We start from the raw sequence: 21,038 nt of genomic DNA, 5'->3' as shown, positions 1-21,038 counted from the left end.
CTTGTGCATGAGCAGGGGAGATGCAGAGAGAGAGGGAGAGAGAGAATCCCAAGCAGGCTCCACACTGTCAGCGTGGAGCCCAATGTGGGGCTCAATCCCATGAAGCTCGAGATCATGACCTGAGCCAAAACCAAGAGTTGCCCACCAGGCACTCTTATTAATATTTTATTCTTAAATTTTAATTTTTAAATTAACACAAAAAACATATAGAGCATATATACATATTGCAATTAATTATAATGAAGCTAATGTCTATGTAATGACTTAGACTGAGAAATGTGCACATTATCACTATTTTAGGAGCTTCCCAGAGCTCCCATCTCCATGCCTCTCTGGGGATTGCACTTCCTTTCCTTGCCCACAGAGGTGACCGATTACATGGGCTTTGTGTCTGCATAATTATAGCACATGAGTATACATGTATATCATATTGCTTGTTTTACCTGTTTCTGAACTTCAAATAAGTAAAACTGACCTGATTTTTGTTTTGAATTTTTATTATTTTTTAAATTTAAATTTTGATTCATTTACAGTGCAATGTAGTTTCCTGGGGTAGAATTCAATGATTCATCACTTACATATAGCACCCAGTGCTCATCACAAGTGCCCTCCTTAATACTCATCACCCATCTAGCCCATCCCCCACCCACCTCCCCTCCATCAGCCCTCAGTTTGTTCTCCATATTTAAGGGTCTCTGGTGATTTGTTTCCCTCTCTTCTCTCCCCTCCACCTTCCCATATGTTCATGTTTTGTTTCTTAAATTCCACACACGACTGAAATCATATGCTGTTTATCTTTCTCTGATTGACTTATTTCACTTAGCATAATACATTCTAGTTCCATCCACATCATTGCAAATGGCAAGAGTTAATTCTCTTTGATTCCATTGAATATATACACCCATCTTCTTTATTCATTCATCAGTTGATGGACACTTGGGCTCTCTCCATAGTTTGGTTATTATAGATAATGCTGCTATAAACATCAGGGTGCATGTACACCTTCAAATCTATATTTTTGTATCCTTTGGGTGAACACCTAATAGTGCAATTGCTGGATTGTAGGGTAGTATTATTTTTAGTTTCTTGAGGAATCGTCATACTGTTTTTCACAGTGGCCACACCAGTTTGCATTCCCACCAGCGGTGCAAGAGTGTTTCCCTTTCTCTGCATCCTTGCCAACATGTGTTGTTTCTTGTGTTGGTAATTTAGGTATTCTGACCGGTGTGAGATGGTATCTCATTGTGGTTTTGATTTGTATGTCCTTGATGATGAGTGATGTTGAATATTATTTCATGTCTGTTAGCCATCTGGATGTCCCCTTTGAAAAATGTCTATTCATGTCTTCTGCCCATTTCTTAACTAGGTTGTTAGTTTTTTGGGTGTTGAGTTTGAGACATTCTTCATAGATTTTGGATACTAACACTTTATCAGATACCTCATTTGCAAGTATCTTCTCTCATCCTGTGGGGTGCCTTTTGGTTTTGCTAATTGTTTCCTTCGCTGTGTGGAAGTTTTTATCTTGATGAAGTCCCAATAGTTCATGTTTGCTTTTGTTTCCCCTGCCTTCAGCAATGTTGTCTAGTGAGAAGGTGCCCCAGCTGAGGTCAAAGCAACACAGGTTGCTGCCTGTGTCCTTCTCTAGGATTTTGATGGTTTCCTGCCTTACATTTAGGGCTTTCATCCATTTTGAATTTATTTTTGTATATGATGTAAGAAAGTGGTCCAGTTCATTCTGCATGTTGCTGTCAAGTTTTCCCAACACTATTTGCTGAAAATATTGTCTATTTTTCACTGGATATTCTTTCCTGCTTTGTCAAAGATGAGTTGACCATATAGTTGTGGGTCCATTTCTGGGTTTTCTCTTCTGTTCCACTGATTTATGTGTCTGTTTTTATGCCAGTACCATACTGTCTTGATGACTACAGCTTTGTAATACAGCTTGAAATCAAGAATCGTGATGCCTCCAGCTTTTCTTTTTCAGGATTGCTTTGGCTATCCAGGATCTTTTGTGGTTCCATACGAATTTTAGGATTGTGAGTTCTAGCTCTGCAAAAAATACTGGTGGTATTTTAATGGGAACTGCATTAAATACACAGATTGCTTTGGGTAGTATAGACATTTTAACAATGCTTGTTCTTCCAATCCATGCGCATGAAATGCGTTTCCATTTCTTTGTGTCCACTTCAATTTCTTTCATACGCTTTCTATAGTTTTCAGAGTATAGATCTTTTACTTCTGTTTTTATTTAATGTTTTATTTTTATTAAAAAAATTTTTTTAATATCTATTTATTTTTGAGACACAAAGACATAGCATGAGCGGGGGAGGGGCAGAGAGAGAGGGAGACACAGAATCCAAAGCAGGCTCCAGGTGCTGAGCTGTCAGCACAGAGACCGATGTGGGGCTTGAACCCATGAACAGTGAGATCGTGACCTTAGCCGAAGATGGATACTTAACTGACTGAACCACGGACACTTAACCAACTGAGCCACCCAGGCGCCTCTATATCTTCTACTGCTTTAGTTAGGTTTATTTGTAGGTATCTTATTGTTTTTGGTGCAATTGCAAATAGGATCAATTCCTTGATTACTTTTTCTGCTGCTTCATTATTGGTGAGAAATGCAAGAGATTTCTGCACACTGATTTTATATCCTGTGACTTTGCTGAACTTATATGTTAATTCTAGCACCTTTTTGGTGGAGTCTCTTGGGTTTTCCACACAGAGTATCATGTCATCTGCAAATAGTGAGTTTGACTTTTTCCATGCTGATTAGCATGCTTTTTCTTTTTGTTGTCAGATTGCTGAGGCTAAGACTTCCAGTACTATGTTAAATAGTAATGGTGAGAGTGGACATCCTTGTCTTATTCCTGACCATAGGGGAAAGGCTCTCAGTTTTATCCCATTAAGGAGATTAGCTGTGGGTCTTTTGTATATGGTTTTTATGATCTTGAGGTCCATCTATCCCTCCTTTTTGAGGATTTTTATCAGGAATGGATGCTGTATTTTGTCAAATGCTCTTTCTGCAACTATTGATGGGATCATATGGTTCTTATCCTTTCTTTTATTATAGTCATGTATCACATTGATTGATTGGCACATATTGAACCAGTGCTGTAGCCAAGGAATAAATTCCACTTGCTCATGGTGAATAATTCTTTTAATGTACTGACTTTGGTTTGCTAATATATTGTTGAGAACTTTTGCATTCATGTTCATCAGGGATACTGGCCTGTAATTCTTTTTAGTGAGGTCCTTGGTTTTGGAATCCCCAAGGCAATGCTGACTTCATAGAATGAGTTTCAAAGTTTTCCTTTTCAATTTCTTTGCTGGCTATGGGTCTGTTCAAATTTTGTATTTCTTCCTGTTTCAGTTTTGATAGTTTGTGGGTTTCTAGGAATTTGTCCATTTCTTCCTGATTGCTCAGTTGGTTGGCATATAAATTTTCATAGTATTCTCTTATGATTGTATTTCTGTGGTGTTGGTGGTCATCTCTCCTCTTTCATTTGTGATTTTATCTATTTGGATTCTTTCTCTTTTCTTTTTGATAAGTCTGGCTAGTGGTTTACCAATTTTGTTAATTCTTTCAAAGAACCAGCTCTTAGTTTCATTGATCTGTTCTACTGTTTTTTGTTTGTGTGTCATTTATTTCTGCTCTAATCTTTATTAGTTCCCTTTTTCTGCTGGCTTTTGGCTTTATTTGCCATTCCTTTTCTATCTCCTTTAGCTGTAAGTTTAGGTTGTATATTTTGGACCTTTCTAGCTTCTTGAGATAGGCCTGGATTGCAATATACTTCCCTCTTAGGACTGCCTTTGCTACATCACAAAGGTTTTGGACTATTGTGTTTTCATTTTCATTTTCTTCCATGTATTTTTTAAATTTCTTCTTTAATTTCCTGGTTAACCCATTCATTCTTTAGTGGGATGTTCTTTAACCTCCATGTGTTTGAGTACTTTCCAACCTTTTTCTTGTGGTTGACTTCAAGTTTCACATTGTTGTGATCTGAAAATATGTATGGTAAAATCGCCATCTTTTTGTACTTGTTGAGGGCTGATTTGTCACCCAGTGTGTGATCTGTACTGGAGAATGTTCCATGTGCCCTCGAAAAGAATGTATATTCTGCTGTTTTACGATGAAATGTTCTGAATATATTTGTTAAGTCCATCTTGTCCAGAGTGTCATTCAAAGCCATTGTTTCCTTGTTGAGTTTCTGCTTAGATGATCTGTCCATTGCTGTGAGTGGGGTATTAAAGCCTCCTACTATTATTAATGGTTTTTTTTAAAGCTTTATTTCCGAGGTGCTGACCTCTGAAACGTCACACTTGGCACACTGTTGTTTCTAAAAACCTGGTGGTATTGAAACCCTCTCCTTTTCCCCCCATCAATGGTTCTGGGGAACATTTTCTTGTCCAGTCCCCAGAGCATGTTTTCATTCTTTCTCTCTAGCTGCTTTCGGGGGGAAGTGCTTTTCTGCAAAAACTCGAGGTGCTGCTCTCTCCCCCTTTCTCCTCTTGGCAAAAACGACTCCCCCCCCCCGAGGTACCCCGGCTCTTCTCGCCCCCCAGTTCACCTCTCAGCACTATGCACCTGCTGCGTTCTCTCCCTCAAACTATGCAGATCATTGTGTGAATCCTCAGATCGATTTCCTAGGTGTTCACAATGGTTTGATGTTGATCTAGCCGAGTTTGAGGGACAAGTCCAGGGTCCCCTCACTCATCTGTCATCTTAACTCCTCCTGACTTGTTGCTCTTGTGCTGTGATTTGCCTTATTTTGCCCCAAATTATATTGTTTAGAATCATCTATGATGATGTGTGTAGCTGGAGTTTGTTCATTTTCCTTGCTGAACAGCGGCACATGGATATTCCATATTTAGGTGTTTTCAGTTTGGGGCTTCTAAAAACAATGATGATCTTTGTATACTTCTGCATGTCTCCTGATGCACACATGCAGGCTTCCTCGAGGGCATGCATCTGGAAGGGAAATTACTGGCTTGTAGGGTCTGTTCATGTTCAACCTATCGGATGATGGCAGGACATTTCCTCAAGAGACTGCACCCACTCACCCCACCCACCCCAAAGGCACTGCGGGAGGGGCTCCCACCGCTGCACACCATTACCAATGCCTGGCATCCCCCACTGTTAAACCTGTGTCTTTCTGAGGAATATGTAACTGTATTCCATTGCTTTAAAAAAAAAAGTATTTATTTTGAGAGAGATGGGAGAGAGGTGGGGGAGGGGCAGAGAGAGAGAGAGAGAGAGAGAGAGCGAGCGAGCCTCTCTATGCTCCATGCCCAGCACAGAGTCCAACATACGACCCTGGGATCGTGACCTGAGTGGAAATCAAGAGCCGGAGGCTCAACCCCAACTGAGCCACCCAGGCGCCCCTATTTATATACTGTGAATATGAGTCCTTCTTCTTCTTTTTTTTAAAGTTTATTCATTTATTTTGACAGAGACAGAGACAGTGTGAGTTGGGGAGGGGGAGAGAGGGAAAGAGCGAATCCCAAGCAGGCTCCACACTGACAGCACAGAGCCCAACTGACTGAGCCACCCAGGTGCCCCAATATGAGTCCTTCTTGTACGTGTTCTAAATATTCTCTCACGTCATGCCTTTTTCCTTGTTTTAATCATGTTTTGATACAAAGACAAGTTTATAATTTTGATATAGTCAAATTCATTATTTTTCTCCTCTTTGGATCATGTTCCATGTGCTCTAAGAAATATTTCCTTACCCTGAGGTTAGAAAATATTTTTATATAATCTCTCAGAAGCTTTATATATTTTATTTCATATTTAATCTTTAACCACAGTAATTTGGCACTAAATTTTATATATGATATTTGATAGGAGTTCACTTTAATCTCTACCTGGTATCCCTTTTTTCCAATATGGAGCGATAGCTTGTCTGAACATGACCCCAGCAGTTGTGGCTTTTCTGTTGGTGTGCTGCCTGGGACTCTCCTCCAGCAGAAAGAGGCTGCAGCATGTGTACCTGCCTCCCTTCCCCCTAGAACCTTTAATACGTTAGTCACAGCCACTAAAAGCATCTGCACGAGAGTTCCAGTGTGTGAGTCACCTCTGGGTCTGTGTCTGCTGCCTGCTTTGTCCCTTGACAGTGAGCGTCTTTCCTCACTTTTTTGGTGTTTGTTAATTTTTGACTGAATGCTAAACTTTATGTTTACAATGGTGGTTAGTGAGGCAAATAGGACTTATGCCAGGAAATGGGGATGCCTATTCTGCTACACAACTGGGGCGTGTGTGTGGTTAATCACCAGGAATTGAGCTTTTGGTTCTGTTTTTGTTTTTGAGAGAGACAGAAAGGGCACAAGTGAGCGAGGGCAGAGACAGAAAGAGAGAATCCCAGGAGGGGCACAGGGAGAGAGAGTGAGGGAGAAAGAGAGAAAGAAGTGGGGCTTGAGCTCATCCAATGCAGAGCTTGAACGCATGAACTGTAAGATCACGAACTGAGCCAAAGTCAGATGCTTAATGATGCAGCTACTCAGGAGCCCGAGACTTTTTTTTTTTTTTAAGTAGGCTCTGCACCTAACATGGGGCTTCAACTCTGACCTGAGATCAACAGTCCCCTGCTCCACTGAGCCAGCAGGTGCCCCTGGGTTTGGGCTTTGTTGTTGCTTTGTTGTTTGTGCCTTTAGTCCCTCACTGGTTTACATCCCTCCGGTGTTGTTCTATGTCTCTGCAGGGTCATGGAGGTTTTTTCTTCAATGTTCCTACTCCACTCTTAGTGTCTGGCCTTCCTGTGTGCCTGCACAACCCAGCCAGGCTCTCTGTAGGCTCCTGCCTCTCCTCTGGCAGAGTTCTAGTGCTTGCTACTTTGCTCTTTTTGGTCTCATCGTGGGGGAGCAGGGAAGTTTTCTGTCCTCACAGTTGTCAACTTTGCTTTGTATCTCTGACAAGTTTTGTGCCAGAGAATTTTGTGACCCTCATGCAATAGTGGGAGACTTCTGCTGACCTTGGGGGAAAGTTCTGTTTTTCCCCATTGAGGATGATATTAGCTGTGGGTCTTTCATATATGGGCTTTATAAGCTTGAGGTATGATCCTTCCATCCCTATATTCTTGAGGGTTTTTATCAAGAAAGTATTTTGTATTTTGGGGGTGCCTGGGTGGCTCAGTCAGTTGAGCGTCCGACTTCGGCTCAGGTCATGATCTCGCATTCTGTGAGTTTGAGCCCCGCGTCAGGCTCCGTGATGACAGCTCAGAGCCTGGAGCCTGCTTCAGATTCTGTGTCTCCCTCTCTCTCTGCCCCTCCCCCACTCATGCTCTGTCTCTCTCTCAGAAATAAACATTAAAAAAATTTTAAAAAGAAAGGATGCTCTATTTTGTCAAATGCTTTCTCTGCATCTATTGAGAGAATCTTGTGCTTCTTATCCTTTCTTTTATTAATGTCATGTATCACCATGATTGATTTGTGGACATTGAACCAGCTCTGCATCACAGGAATAAATCCCACTTGATTGTGATGAATAATTCTTTAAATGTATTATTGGATCTGGTTTGCTAGTATCTTGTTGAGAATTTTTGCATCCATGGTCATCAGGGAAATCGGTCTGTAGCTCTCCTTTTTAAAAAGTGGGGTCTTTGTTTTGGAATCAGGGTAATGAAGTGCTGGCCTCGCAGAATGAGTTTGGAAATTTTCCTTCCATTTCTATTTTTTGGAACAGCTTCAAGAGAATAGGTGTTAACTCTTGTTTAAATGTTTGGTAGAATTCCCCTGGAAAGCCATCCAGCCTAGGACTCTTGTTTTTTGGGAGATTTTTGATTACTAATTCGATTTCTTTGCTGGTTATAGGTCTGTTCAAATTTTCTATTTCTTCCTGTTTTAGTTTTGGTAGTTGACATGTTTCCAGAAATTTGTCCATTTCTTACAGATTGCCTAATTTGTTGGCATATCATTGCTCATAATATTCTCTTATTAATGTTTGTATTTCTGCTGTGTTGGTTGTGATCTCCCCTCTTTCATTTGTGATTTTATTTATTTGAGTCCTTTCCTTTTTCTTTTTGATCAAAATGGTTAGGTGTTTATCAATTTTGTTAATTCTTTCAAAGAAACAGCTCCTGATTTCATTGATCTGTTCTTCTGTTTTTATGATTTCAATATCATTGAATTTTGCTCTAATCTTTATTATTTCCCTTTTTCTGCTGGTGTTGGGCTTTGTCTGCTCTTCTTTGTCTAGCTGTTTTAGGTGTAAGGTTAGGTTGTGTATCTGAGACCTTTCTTCCTTCTTTAGGAAGGCCTGGGTTGCTGTATACTTCCCTGTTATGACAGCCTTTGCTGTGTCCCAGAGGTTTGGGACTGTCGTGGTTTCATTTTCATTGGCTTCTATGTACGTTTTAATTTCCTTTTTAATTTCTTGGTTAATCCCTGAATTAAAACTTTGGTCATCATGATCTTTTTTATGTAATTTAATATTTTCTATTTTGTCTCATAATAAGACACTGAAACCAATTTGCCTGTGGTTAGAATTTGTTTGGTACATATTTTCTATCTTCTTTATTTTCAGCTTTAAGAGTTCAGATTAAGAGTTCCCTTATTGGGTGCCTGGGTGGCTCAGTCAGTTGAGCATCCAACCCTTGACTTTGCCTCAGGCCATGATCTCATCGTTTGTGGGATCAAGCCCCGAGTTGGGCTCCACACTGACAGTGCAGAGCCTCCTTGAGATTTTCTCTCTCTCTCTCTTTCTCTGCTCCATGTGCACATGTTCTCTCTCTCAAAATAAATAGATAAATTTAAAAAAAAAGAGTTCACTTATTGTGATGAGCACTGAGTAATGTATACAATGGTCAAATTAGTATATTGTACACCTGGAACTAATATAACACTGTATGTAACTATATATGAATGGAAAAAAGTTAATCTGCACCAAATTCCTTAAGAAGAATCCCAGCGCAACTTAACACTATTTATGTTCTCCCAACTTATGCATTACTTTTAAAAGGCATTTTAAATTTTTTTTTTTTTCAACGTTTATTTATTTTTGGGACAGAGAGAGACAGAGCATGAACGGGGGAGGGGCAGAGAGAGAGGGAGACACAGAATCGGAAACAGGCTCCAGGCTCTGAGCCATCAGCCCAGAGCCTGACGCGGGGCTCGAACTCCCGGACCGCGAGATCGTGACCTGGCTGAAGTCGGACGCTTAACCGACTGCACCACCCAGGCGCCCCTAAAAGGCATTTTAAAAGATGTTTATTTATTTTGAGACAGAGAACAAGCATGTGAGTAGGAGAGGGGCAGGGAGAAAGGGAGAGAGAGATTCCCAATGTGGGGCTCAATCTCATGAACCATGAAATCATGACCTGAGCCAAAACAGAGTGGGACACTTAACTGACTGAGCCACACAGGTGCTCCCTTTAGTAGGCATTCTAATGGTAATGTTTTTTTCTTTGAAACACACACTACTTTATTACATTTAGTATTTTATGCAATGTTTTTTCAAATTTACACTCTCAGACTGTCCATCTGAAATTACTTTTGGTCTGCTAAAGTGCATTCTTTAGCATTTCCTTTAGTATGAGGCTGCTATTAACAAAACATAGGGCAAGGGCTACAACCTACGCAGACACACACACAGACACAGAGAGGTGAACAAAGCCTGCCTGTTTTCCTCCCTCACTGGCTCAATGCTGAAGTTCAAGATGTACATGCTTTTCCACCCGTGTGTGTGTGTGTGTGTGTGTGTGTGTCTGTGGGGTGTAGCTCTTTGGGAGGCCCAACTTTATGGAGGGAGGATTTTCTGTGAGACTACCCATCTTGAGGATTCTTATTTCTAATTATTAAGTTAAAATAAATTTTAAATTACAATTATCTAAGTACGAAGTGTAACATTTCTCACAAAAGGTGATCTTCCACACTTACAGGACAGCCTCTCATTGAGACGACTGAGGGACTGTAGGATCTTCTGTTCATCAGCTGACAGTGCGCAGATGTTGAACGGCGGGGTCTTATTTGAAGTCAGATTTGGTTTCTGTAGCTGCTTGCTATTTATGACAGTGAGAATTTCATCCTCAGGCACTGAAGCTTTCACTAGGTTTTCAGCCATCAAAAACTCAGAAGTACTATCTGAAACTACAGAAACTTTACATTAATTACTCTTCGGTCCTTTTTTCTCTTTGGGATTTTCTCTTACACCTACTTAACGGACATGTATGTATGTATTCACTTCACAAAAAGAAACCCTCTAAATCTTCTGTTACTTCGCATTTTATTTATCAAGATTATTCGTATCTAGCATGTTCCCATCCCTAATTAAAACACAGAAAGTCAAAGTGATGGCGAGGCAATAAACATTCCTGGCACGTTATCTGAGCTAAAGGAAAAATGCAGCATGTTTAGATTGATTATTCCTGTGTTGTGTTTTTTGTTACTCATTGGTAGTACAAAGAGACAATGAAGTAGATTGTCTTTTTTTTTTTTTTTTTCTTGAGCGTGAGAAAGAGAAACAGAGGGTACACACCTGGGAGGGGTAAGGGCAGAGGGACAGGGAGAGAGAATCCCAAGCAGGCTCCGAGCTGTCAGTGCAGAGACCGACATGGGGCTCAAACTCAGGAACTGTGAGATCATGACCTAAGCTGAAACCAAGAGACCTACACTTCACTCACTGAGCCACCCAGACACTTCTAGATTGTCTTTATAATAACAATTAAGATAAAAAAGAGTAAAAGAAAAGGAAAGTAAGGAAAAGTTAGAAAGTGAGCTAATGAGCTGAACTGAACTGACAGCTTAGAAAAAAGACCCAATCAGATCGAAGAACTTAACTTATCAAAGAAGCATCAGAGTCTTGAGAGAAGGGAGAGATAACTCAAGAAATTAGTTTGTTGCTTTTACAAGAATCAGTTTGCAGTTTTCTATTACATCATATGTTTAAACAAAATCAAAGGTAATTAAAGAATTTAATTTAATGAATCACACCATTAAAGCAATCTGGAGGAGAAAGAAATAAACACTTCTGAATTTCTGTAAGGGAAAGGTTCTTTGATCTTAAAAGTAATGGAAAAATCACTAAGAAAAGACTAAAACATGTTTATTTAAAGGCCAGTCTTCCCTAATAGACTTTAAATTTTTGAAGGACAAGACTTTTATATATTTTGTTCATTACAGTGTATCCAATCTTTACTTGTATGCAGGAAATTAGCTGTCATCTGTTGAATGAAAAATGCAAAGGAAGACTTCTATATGTAAACATATTAAGTGGAATAAAATGCAAATAATAAAGTAGTAAAAACATTTGCAACTAATATGAAGAAAAGAACTCCTGACATTTAAGGAATTTGCAGGAATCACTAAGGAACTACCTGAGCGCTGGTACCTACAGGAAATAAGAGTATGAAGGACCAAATCACCACAAGTTAACACACATACAAAACAATGAAGCATGTTATTAATAAAAGGAATACAAATCAACAATAAAACACAATTTCTTTGCCTATCATGTAAGCAAATCATAGAAATAATTGCACCTCAAGTTGGTTCACATCCCAGAAAAGTTTTAAATGATGTTTTTCAGGAAAGTATTTTAGGGATATATATGTACGGCTATAACAATGCTTATTCCCTCTGATCCAGTATTCATGTAATACAGAGTTTCACTCAACAAGTATTTATTGGATGTCAATGACATGGCAAATAGTGTAATTTTAATTCTGGGAATCTCCATCTCATGGAAATGGTTGAAAAGTGAGGAAAAAGCTTCATGTAGAAAGATGTCCAATACATCATCATCATCAACATCATCATTATTATTATTAATTACTATTATTATTCTTTCTTTTTTTTTTAAAGAAAGGCAACTGCCACCTGCAGCGCCTCATGTGGATGTGTCTGGAGTCTTGGAAGCTAGACAACCCTACGTTTTCCTACAAATGGACCTTGAGAGCTAGTTTGGAGGTTCTAGCAGGGGAGCGCAGCTAATCGTATACCCTTGATGGAAGAACGGTCCTCCTCTATAGGGGAATGTCGTCCTCTTTGACCGAGCGCTCAGCTTTGGAAGGGACGCACATGGACCGGTGAGGGAGGAAGGGGACACCCGCCTAGCCAGCCAGATCAGCCAAATCAACCCTGGTGATCGATGGGGTGACAGATGTCGCAGACAGATCGTCCTCACATCCATCCAATACATTATTATTTAGAATAAAAAACCTGGCAACAGCCTGAATGTGCAGGGCAAGGGGGGCTCAGCCCCTACATGGTGGTTCACCGCTCAGGTATGTGTGCACTTAGGAAAATACATGTAACAAAATATGAAATCATGGGGAACAAAGCTCAGAGAGAAATTTTAAACCGAAACATACCTTCTTCAACATCAGAAGTACCCCTTGTTGTTTGTTTTGGCTCCCTTGAACTTAGCTGGACACTTTGTCCAAAATTCTATAAAAATATAACAGGAAATCAGAACATAATTCCATATTAAAAATTCATTATTATACATTAAACAAACCCGTATTCACTCTATATGTTTTTGGTTATCACTGCTCATGTAACCTGTGGGTTTTTTTTTTTTTTATCAGAAATCAAGAATTACTGGAATAAGTCCTTTCTAGGGTACCTGAATATTAAAAAATATATATTTTATGTCAATTTTGAAAAAATTTCAGGTTGCTGTGTTGTCGTGGATGCTTGGAAGAAGGAAGTTAGGTGCTGTCTAAAGGAACAGCAAACATTTCCCTTGAGGTTTCTAACCTCCGTTTGTCGTTGCAAGGGGGGGGCGGCCGCAGGTGACTGATGTCTGGGACAGGTGTCTGGCTTGGAACGGCCAAGCGGGAGCTCTCACAGCACTGGCCGCTGGTGCACCGCTCGGCTCTCCGGCCCGGAAGGACCCCAAAATGCCCCGCAGTGGGCAGGGACTGCCTCTCACACAGGACAGGGCCTGGCTGCCACTCCCCACCCCGGGCCTGTGCTCGGCCCGATCCAAACAGCCGCTGGCGCAGGTTTGCGCAAGAGCCCTCCTTTCATGGCCTGGGCGGCCTCGCCTGGCCTCCACTGCAGATGGGAGGCTCACTGGACTGACCCAGTCCAGACACCAAGTGGCATCTCTGCCTTTTCTAGCTTTCACTGGTCTCTTTCAGGTGCTTTCCATGTGGAAGTGGTGGGCTGGGCAGATCCAGTTGGATAAAGCACGTTTCCCAGTACATGGTGACTGGTTGTGGGGGCGTGGTGGACACTCCTGGGTGACTGAACCCCTGTGTAGTAGGATCCTTAGTTAGAAAGCAAAACAAAACAAAAAAAAAATCAAAACAAAACAAAAGGGATGAGAAAGTTAAACTTCAAAACTTGATTTTGATTCACCTATTCTAACGCTAAGACTCTGGAAGATGTTTAAACAGCCGTGTGAATGGAAGATGTGTGTAAAGATGGGAGTGAGGCTTCTGGAAAGAAAAGCAAAAACAGACTCTAAAAACAGTAAGACCGAGTGCAGAGGGAGAACACATGGGACAGAATAAGACCCAGAAAAATAAAAAGAATTTGGAGAGGGCACTAATCACAAGCACTTAAAACTTTGTTTGTTTTTTGGTTAGAACAAGTACATATTGCTTTAGAATTTAAAATGTATTAATAAAAATAAAGAAAAAAATTGTTCACTTGACAGATTTTGAGATGTTTGATGTGAACAATGTGGAGGTTAAAAAGGAAGGACTTAGGAGGCATTATTGTATTTGTAATCAGTAAGTTATGTCTGTGAGTGAGCACTATGTTATGAAGCAGTAAGAGCATGTCGGTAGCGGGGCAGCTTTATTCACACGATACATACAACTACATGACTTTTGTCTTGCCATTAAGACTATTTCATGGATTTCTTCATATTAAAAATCTTACCCATATAAAAAATTAATAGTTCTTATGATATACAAACAATAGAATCCTCAACTCATAACTCGGATATAAATTCTTCATAAGGCAATCTATTCCAGTTCTATTAAAAAATCAAAAGAAGTGGTATTTAAAGTAGAAATTCCAAGTGAAATGCGATTTACTCACCCATCTAGATGTTTTAATATTTTAAATTCAATCCTTGGATCAGTAAGACCTCTAGACCTCTGTTTACTTTGCTCTCACAGAATCACCTCCATTAATTTTAAAATTACTGTTATTAACCTTTTGACTTTTACTGAAGATCTCTGTCTCAAACAGCCATATGAAACTCCTTATTCATTCATTGTTGACTGTTTATAGGAATAGATCTGTTATGAACTCAACATGCCCTACAGAAAAGCCTCAGTGGGAAGTGTCTTTTAATGTACTGAACCCCCAACAGCATCATTATCAATAATTCCTGAGAACTGTACACCTCCCTCATCCTGTTTTCCTTTTGCCATGTCTTCCAGGAAGCTCAGATCCAAAGAGGGTATTTAAACACACGAAACTAGATTAGTCTTCATGATTAACATACATACTTCCTCTATCCAGGGCTCTAACTTACCTTTCTTTTTTAACGTATATTTAAAAACTTTGTTGTAAATAAACATGTTGGTAATCCAGAGGTGACTATAAATAACAAAATAAAAGAGTAATGGTGATTGTTGGGGCACCTGGGTGGCTCAGTCAGTTGAGCGTCTGACTTCAGCTCAGGTCATGAGCTCACTGTCCGTGAGTTCGAGCCCCGCGTTGGGCTCAGTGCTGACAGCTCAGAGCCTGGAGCCTGTTTCAGATTCTGTGTCTCCCTCTCTCTCTGCCCCTCCCCCACTCACACTCTGTCTCTGTCTCTGTCTCTCTCTCTCTCTCTGTCAATGATAAACAAACACTAAAAAAAAGAGAAACAATTAAAAAAAAAGAATAATGGTGATTTGTTAAAGTTGGTTTAAAAGCTTCATTAGGAATTGATCATATAGGCAAATTAGAGTATAGCAAATAAGTCTAGTACAGTAAGTTCCTAGAATAGATTCCCAGGCTGTCTCATAATGCCTTTGGCTATACTTATATTTACATAGTGGTCCACAGTTTATAGCAAAAGCACAGTCCTTTGAGAACATTGTTTTCCAAGCAATTTTTCACCACAGAATTGAGATTTTTACTAATTCTGTACTCACATTCATTTGCTCATTGTACTTCTGTCCCACAGATCCAGAATTTTGTCTTTTCTGTTCTAAAAGACGCCTCTGCTTATTTTCAACAATTCGTTTTCTTCTTAAAACAGTAGAATCTTAAAACAAATGCCAGCAAAATGTCAAAATTTACGAGTACATAGTATATATGCACAAATGTCTGAGTTACCTTCAAACATCACAGAAAACCTCAAGTTTCATACATGCAGTCAGAAACCTCTTATTGAGCGGCACCTGGGTGGCTCAGTTGGTGGAGTGTCTTACTTCGGCCCAGATCACGATCCTGCGCTTTGTGGGTTCAAGTCCCGCGTCGGGCTCTGCTGACAGCTCAGAGCCTGGAGCCTGCTTCAGATTCTGTGTCTCCCTCTCTCTATGCCCCTCTCCCGCTCTGCCTATCTCCCAAAAATAAACATTAAAAAAATATTAAAAAAAACAAAACTCTTATTGAGCTTGCTATATGTACCATGCACGACACAATTACAATGATGAATTAAACAAAATCTCTGCTTCTGAGTTTATGGCTTAGACCAGTGACCTCTGAGGTGTGGTGCTAGAATGCCAGGGGGATATGCAAAACAGATCACTGCTGTGTAGGAAGAACCTACTAGAATTTCTATTTATTTATTTAAAATGCTTACTTATTTTAAATAAATGTTTATTTTTTTAAATGTTATTTATTTTTAGTTTATTTATTTTAAATGTTTCTCTTGAAAATGTTTATTTATTTATTTAAAATGTTTAATTAATTAATTAATTATGCTTATTTATTTTAAGAGACAGTGTGAGCAGGGCAGGGGCAGAGAGAGAGGGAGACACAGAATCTGAAGCAGGCTCCAGGCTCTGGGCTGTCAGCACAGAGCCCAGCGTAGGCATTGAACCCATGAGCTGTGAAATCCTGACCTGAGCCAAAGTCGGATGCTTAACTGAGGCTCTCACGTGACCCTAAAGTTCCAATTTAAATTTATAATCTAAAAATTAGAAGTTCAACTTTACTACGGTAACATACAGTTGACACTGGTGCCCTTGTCAGTTTGCACGGTTTGTAGACGGTCATATACTGCATATAGTAAAACAAAGCTCTCCTGGAAGGACAGTACAGGTTCTCCATGTGACAGGTTGGCACTGGTATCATTAATTAGTGCTCCCTCACTTCCTGTAGTGTAACTAAACTGTAATGTGTGCCCTGGTAGGTGGATTTGTTGCTATCTCACAGCGTCCGAATGACTCCTCACAAAATGGGCAAGAGTCTAAAAAACACTTTTGTAGGCTTCCATCATATGTGAGGCAGGCAAACCAAGAAACAGACTAATATTAATTGAGTATTTATAATTGCCCAGGCATTGTTCTAAGGGCCGTTGGCACTATTATCATCACTATTTTTACAGAAAAATTAGGCACAGGAAAGGAAAAGTAGCTTTCCTAAGGTCACAAAGTTAGTAAAGTGCAAAGCTAGAATTTACCTCCAAGCAGTCTCTAAAATCTAAATTCTAGCTCTTACCTTCTAAGCTAGCAACTTTCATTCTGATTTGACTGTGTCTCACAGAAAGATACTTTGCATTGTGATCCAGGATGTTCTATGAAACATACTTACCTTTATAATATATGATGCCCTCTGGTAGTTTCTATCCTAGAACATTCTGATTTTAAAATTATATTTCATTAAAAAAATTCTGATCACAACTCAATGAGTTCATAATCCACTAATAAGTCACATCCTATAGTTTAAAAATTTCTGTTATTATTTTTATTCCCACCCACATGGCTAAGCTAAATGCTAATATGCTAAGCTAGGTATGCTAAATGTTATAGTTTTTAGTGAGATCATCTGGGCATCAATATGAGTTTCTATACTGTTTTCTATGCTTGGAAGTGTCTTTCACTAAATCTTGAAAAGTCCCTATCTTTTTTAGGAGTTTTAAAAATGTTTTAAATGAGGGGTGCCTGCGTAGCTCAGTGTGTTAAGCATCCAACTCTTGATATGGGTTCAGGTCATGATCTTACAGTCGTGGGACTGAGTCCCACATCAGGCTCCACACTGAGCGTGGAGCCTACCTGGGATTCTCTCTCTTTTCCTCTCCCCTCTCCCTTGCCTGCGCTCACCCTCTCTCAAATAAAAATGAAAATAAAATAAGATAAAATGAAAATACTTGAAATGAAAATTTCCTTGGCCACATGACTGCAGTGTTAAGAATTCTTCTCTTCCTTCAAGCCTGTTTCTAATCTTTTGGAGTCAAGATCTGCCCACACTTTTGTACTTTGTTGATTTGTAGCATAATTATTTGTTTTTGAGCTTTATTATTCTTTGTGTAGGTGTTCAGTTTTATTGATTGTAAATTATTGATCCCAGGGACAGATGAGAACCTTGGGATATTTGCAAAAAAATATAGTTTGCACTGGCATCTCTGGCCAAATTTCTAGTCTCATATGAAAATTCTAGATGATAGTTTTACCACCAAAACTCAAAGCTACTAAGTTTTAATTATTACATATTTAATATGTATAGTATTCTTACATATAAACACAAGGAAAAATTCTGCAGATATCCAAAGAATGACAGCTTTGGAAGAGATCTTAGAAATTAACAGGTCAACCGTTCACTCAGATCTCACTCACAGGTAGACGAAGCTCGAATGGCTTAGTGAAGGGGAGCCCCCACCTCTTGCGTTGTTGGTGGTTTTAGCTCTAACTTGTCCTTACACCGAACTGAAAGTATCCTTGCAATTTTCACCCTTCATTCAGTTAGGTTTTCTCTTTCTTTCCTGTAATACACCTTCAAATATTTGTACACAGCTACAATGTCTTTTAAACTTGTGTTCTTTTATTGGTCTTCAGACCCATCCCCTACTTCCGGAGGGGTCACCCCGGTTTGTTTATATAGCCACCGAAATATAAAGACAATATATGAAATAGAGCGCAGTAGTACTTCCAAAGATCTGTTTATTATTGCCTAAAATTATATTACATTTTTAACAGCTAGAGCAAACTCTTTTTGGGTGGGGACTTTTTTTCTTTTTAAAAAAACAATGTCAAGACAGAGATCTTTTTCTTGGAACTGTAAAAAAAAAAAAACTAATTAACTACATACAGGGAAGCTGCAAAGGAAAAGACCACATTTAACTGAAATTATATTCATCAAGAAAAAGGAAAGGACATGTCACAAGCTGGCAGAAAATAGATATCATGCATAAAATGACACAGAATCCTGGAGTATATGCAGAACTCTATCACTAAGGAGCAGATATCTCTCAGAAGAGGAAAGGCAGACGGTACACAAACATAGGACAGCGCTCCCTTCATTCGTAACCAGGGCAATGCAAGTTTTTCTAAGTAGACATTATTTCTCACCCACAAGACTGAAAACAGTAACATGTCTGACTGTCAGTTTTGATGAGCATATATGGCTCCAGAAGATAATTTGGCACCTAGTTAAGTTAAAAATACAGAACCCTATGACCCAGCAACGTGTGTACCAGCAGGCATACCAAACTATTCCCAGAAGCATTATTGATTCAAGCAAGAAACTGGAAGCAACCCCAAAGCCCAATGACAGAAGAATGAAAAACCTTTGTGCATTCATACAATGAAATGTAATACAGTAATGAACATGAATGAAGTACACCTAAACTAATAATAATGGATCTAAAAAATAAAACTGAAAATAGCAAATCACAGAATCAGATGAAATGGCTTCATTTACATAAATTACAGAACTAGGCAAAAAATATGTTGAGATAAATTTACAAGCGGTAAAATGATAAAGAAAAGCATGGAACAGGGGCACCTGGGTGGCTCAGTCGGCTAAGCATCCGGTCATCATCAGGTCATCAGGTCACGATCTCACCATTCGTGAGTTCGAACACCGCATTGGGCTCTGTTGCTGACAGATCAGAGCCTGGAACCCACTTCAGATTCTGTGCCTCCCTCTCTCTCTGCCCCTTCCCCCCTCGCACTCTGTCTCTCTGTCTCTCTCAAAAATAAACAAACATTAAAAAAAAAAAGCATGGAACAATTAACACCATCCTATATAGTGGTCTAGTCTGTAATAGATGAAGGAGATACAGCTGGGGAGGGGCTTATGAGATCTCAGCAATACCAGTAAGTTTCTTTTTCTTTCTTTTTTAATGTTTATTCATTTTTGAGAGGGAGACAGAGAGCATGAGTGGGTGAGGGGCAGAGAAAGAGAGAGAAAGACACAGAACTTGAAGCAGGCTCCAGGCTCTGAGCTGTCAGCACAGAGCCCGACGTGGGTATTGAACCCACGAACTGTGAGATCATGACCTGAGCCGAAGTCAGACGCTCAACCAACTGAGCCACCCAGGAGCCCCAGTAAGTTTCTGTTTCTAAAACTGAGTAGTGGGTACAGAGTTCTTTTTTTATTATTAGTCTTTACTTTGTACTGTATATTTCTTTTTTTTTTTATACATCTCTTCTAAGATATATGTCACAATAAGAAAAACTGTAAAAATTGCCACGACTTTACAGTTATATTTGCCAAACTGAACTTTATTACTCTGATTTACCACTTCAGTTAGAAAAGATGATTTGATTAAATATATGATATGAAAAAGTCCAATTGAAGTTGAAGTATATTTGTATTAGCAAAAGAAATAGATTACAATGTCAATGGGAAAAGGGAACTGTTGTTAGATTCTTTACTTTTGTTATAAATGTTATAATGACCATAAAAAATTTTATTATCAATGATAAGTAATAACAATCTGAAGACCATTCCAATCAAGTCAATCACCCTAATTCAGTGGTTATTCTTAGCCTCACTCATGCTGAGATAACCAGAAATGTTTCCTGCTGTGATTAAATATAAACTAGATAATATCACCTGCGATGTAAACTAGCTAAAAATATTTAACTTGAATATACCAAGGCTTAAGATGTAAATTCCAGTTCCAGGAAATGAAGAAGATAGAGGAACAGATAAATGACACTAAAGAAAGTAATTAAGGATTGTTTTTCTATGTATTGGGTCTTAAGTGTTTTCCCTTAAAATTTTTTGATGTTCCCTGTTAAGGTCCTATACTTCTTTTATGACATTTATTTTTAAAACTTTCTATCCTTTATTAGTGCTATAAAATATACCTTGCTTAAATTTTCTGTTTGTTGTTGAAGTAAGAAATAAAAATAAGATGTAGATTCCTGGAAAAAAAAGAAAAAAAGAAAAGAGGATTTAAATCTTAACTCCATTCTCTGTTTCATTAATAACTTTCTTATGCCTTCTACAAATTGTATATAGATCAATGTACTTTTAAAAAATGTACAGGGGTGCCTGGGTGGCTCAGTTAGTTGGGCCTCCGACTTTGGCTCAGGTCACAATCTCACGGTTCGGTTCGTGGGTTTGAGCCCCGCGTCAGGCTCTGTGCTGACAGCTCGTAGACTGGAGCCTAATTCAGTTTCTGTGTCTCCCTCTCTCTCTGCCCCTCCCCAGCTTGTACTCTCTCTCTCTCTCCTCCCTCTCTCTCTCTCAAAAATAAACAAACATTAAAAAAATTTTTTTTAATGTACATCACTGAAAAATCTGTGGATATTCAATTCTAAAAAGTTAGGTAAGTTAACTTCTATTTTCTGAGACTTCTGGGGAAGGTGGCAGAGCAGGATGACCCTAAGCTCACCTTGCTAGTCCCCTGGATACAACAAGAGAACACCCACATCAGCATCAATAACCCGGAAAATGACCTTAAGGCTGGCAGAATGGTCTCCACAGTTGAACGTTGAGAATCAGCCACGAGGAAGAGGGCAGGAGAGGCAGAGGTGCCATCAGGAGCTAAATGGAACCCTGAGGGGCCCCTGGGAGGGAGAGACTCATGGGAGAGAAACAGAGACGCATTGGGACCCTGCATGGGCAAGATGACTCCCTATACTGTTTGACTTTGAAAACCAGAGGGGGCCGAATTTTGTGAGTTCTTACAATCAGTGGGCTCAGAGAGTTGGGAAGGTGGGAGGAAACGGAGTCTGCACCCTTAAAGAGACAGC

General features: G+C 39.4%; 1 protein-coding gene across 1 annotated transcript in view; it reads right to left on the bottom strand.

Annotated features, from left to right (window-relative positions):
* CEP126 (centrosomal protein 126) overlaps positions 1 to 21,038 on the bottom strand; it is a 103,359-nt gene that overhangs the window by 12,010 nt on the left and 70,311 nt on the right. The window contains exons 7-9 of the mRNA XM_047070717.1: positions 15,039 to 15,151; positions 12,306 to 12,381; positions 9,874 to 10,083 (exon numbers count right to left, since the gene is read on the bottom strand). Of these exons, the coding sequence (XP_046926673.1) occupies positions 9,874 to 10,083; positions 12,306 to 12,381; positions 15,039 to 15,151 (399 nt within the window). The remainder of the gene's footprint in view (positions 1 to 9,873; positions 10,084 to 12,305; positions 12,382 to 15,038; positions 15,152 to 21,038) is intronic.

This window comes from Lynx rufus, unplaced genomic scaffold, assembly GCF_022079265.1.
Source record: "Lynx rufus isolate CCGP_SWC_20201006 ecotype Redwood Valley unplaced genomic scaffold, mLynRuf1.p SCAF_9, whole genome shotgun sequence".
Taxonomy (NCBI): Eukaryota; Metazoa; Chordata; class Mammalia; order Carnivora; family Felidae; genus Lynx; species Lynx rufus.
The sequence above is the reverse complement of the archived record's forward strand: the minus strand, read 5'-3'. Positions and strand labels throughout refer to the sequence as shown.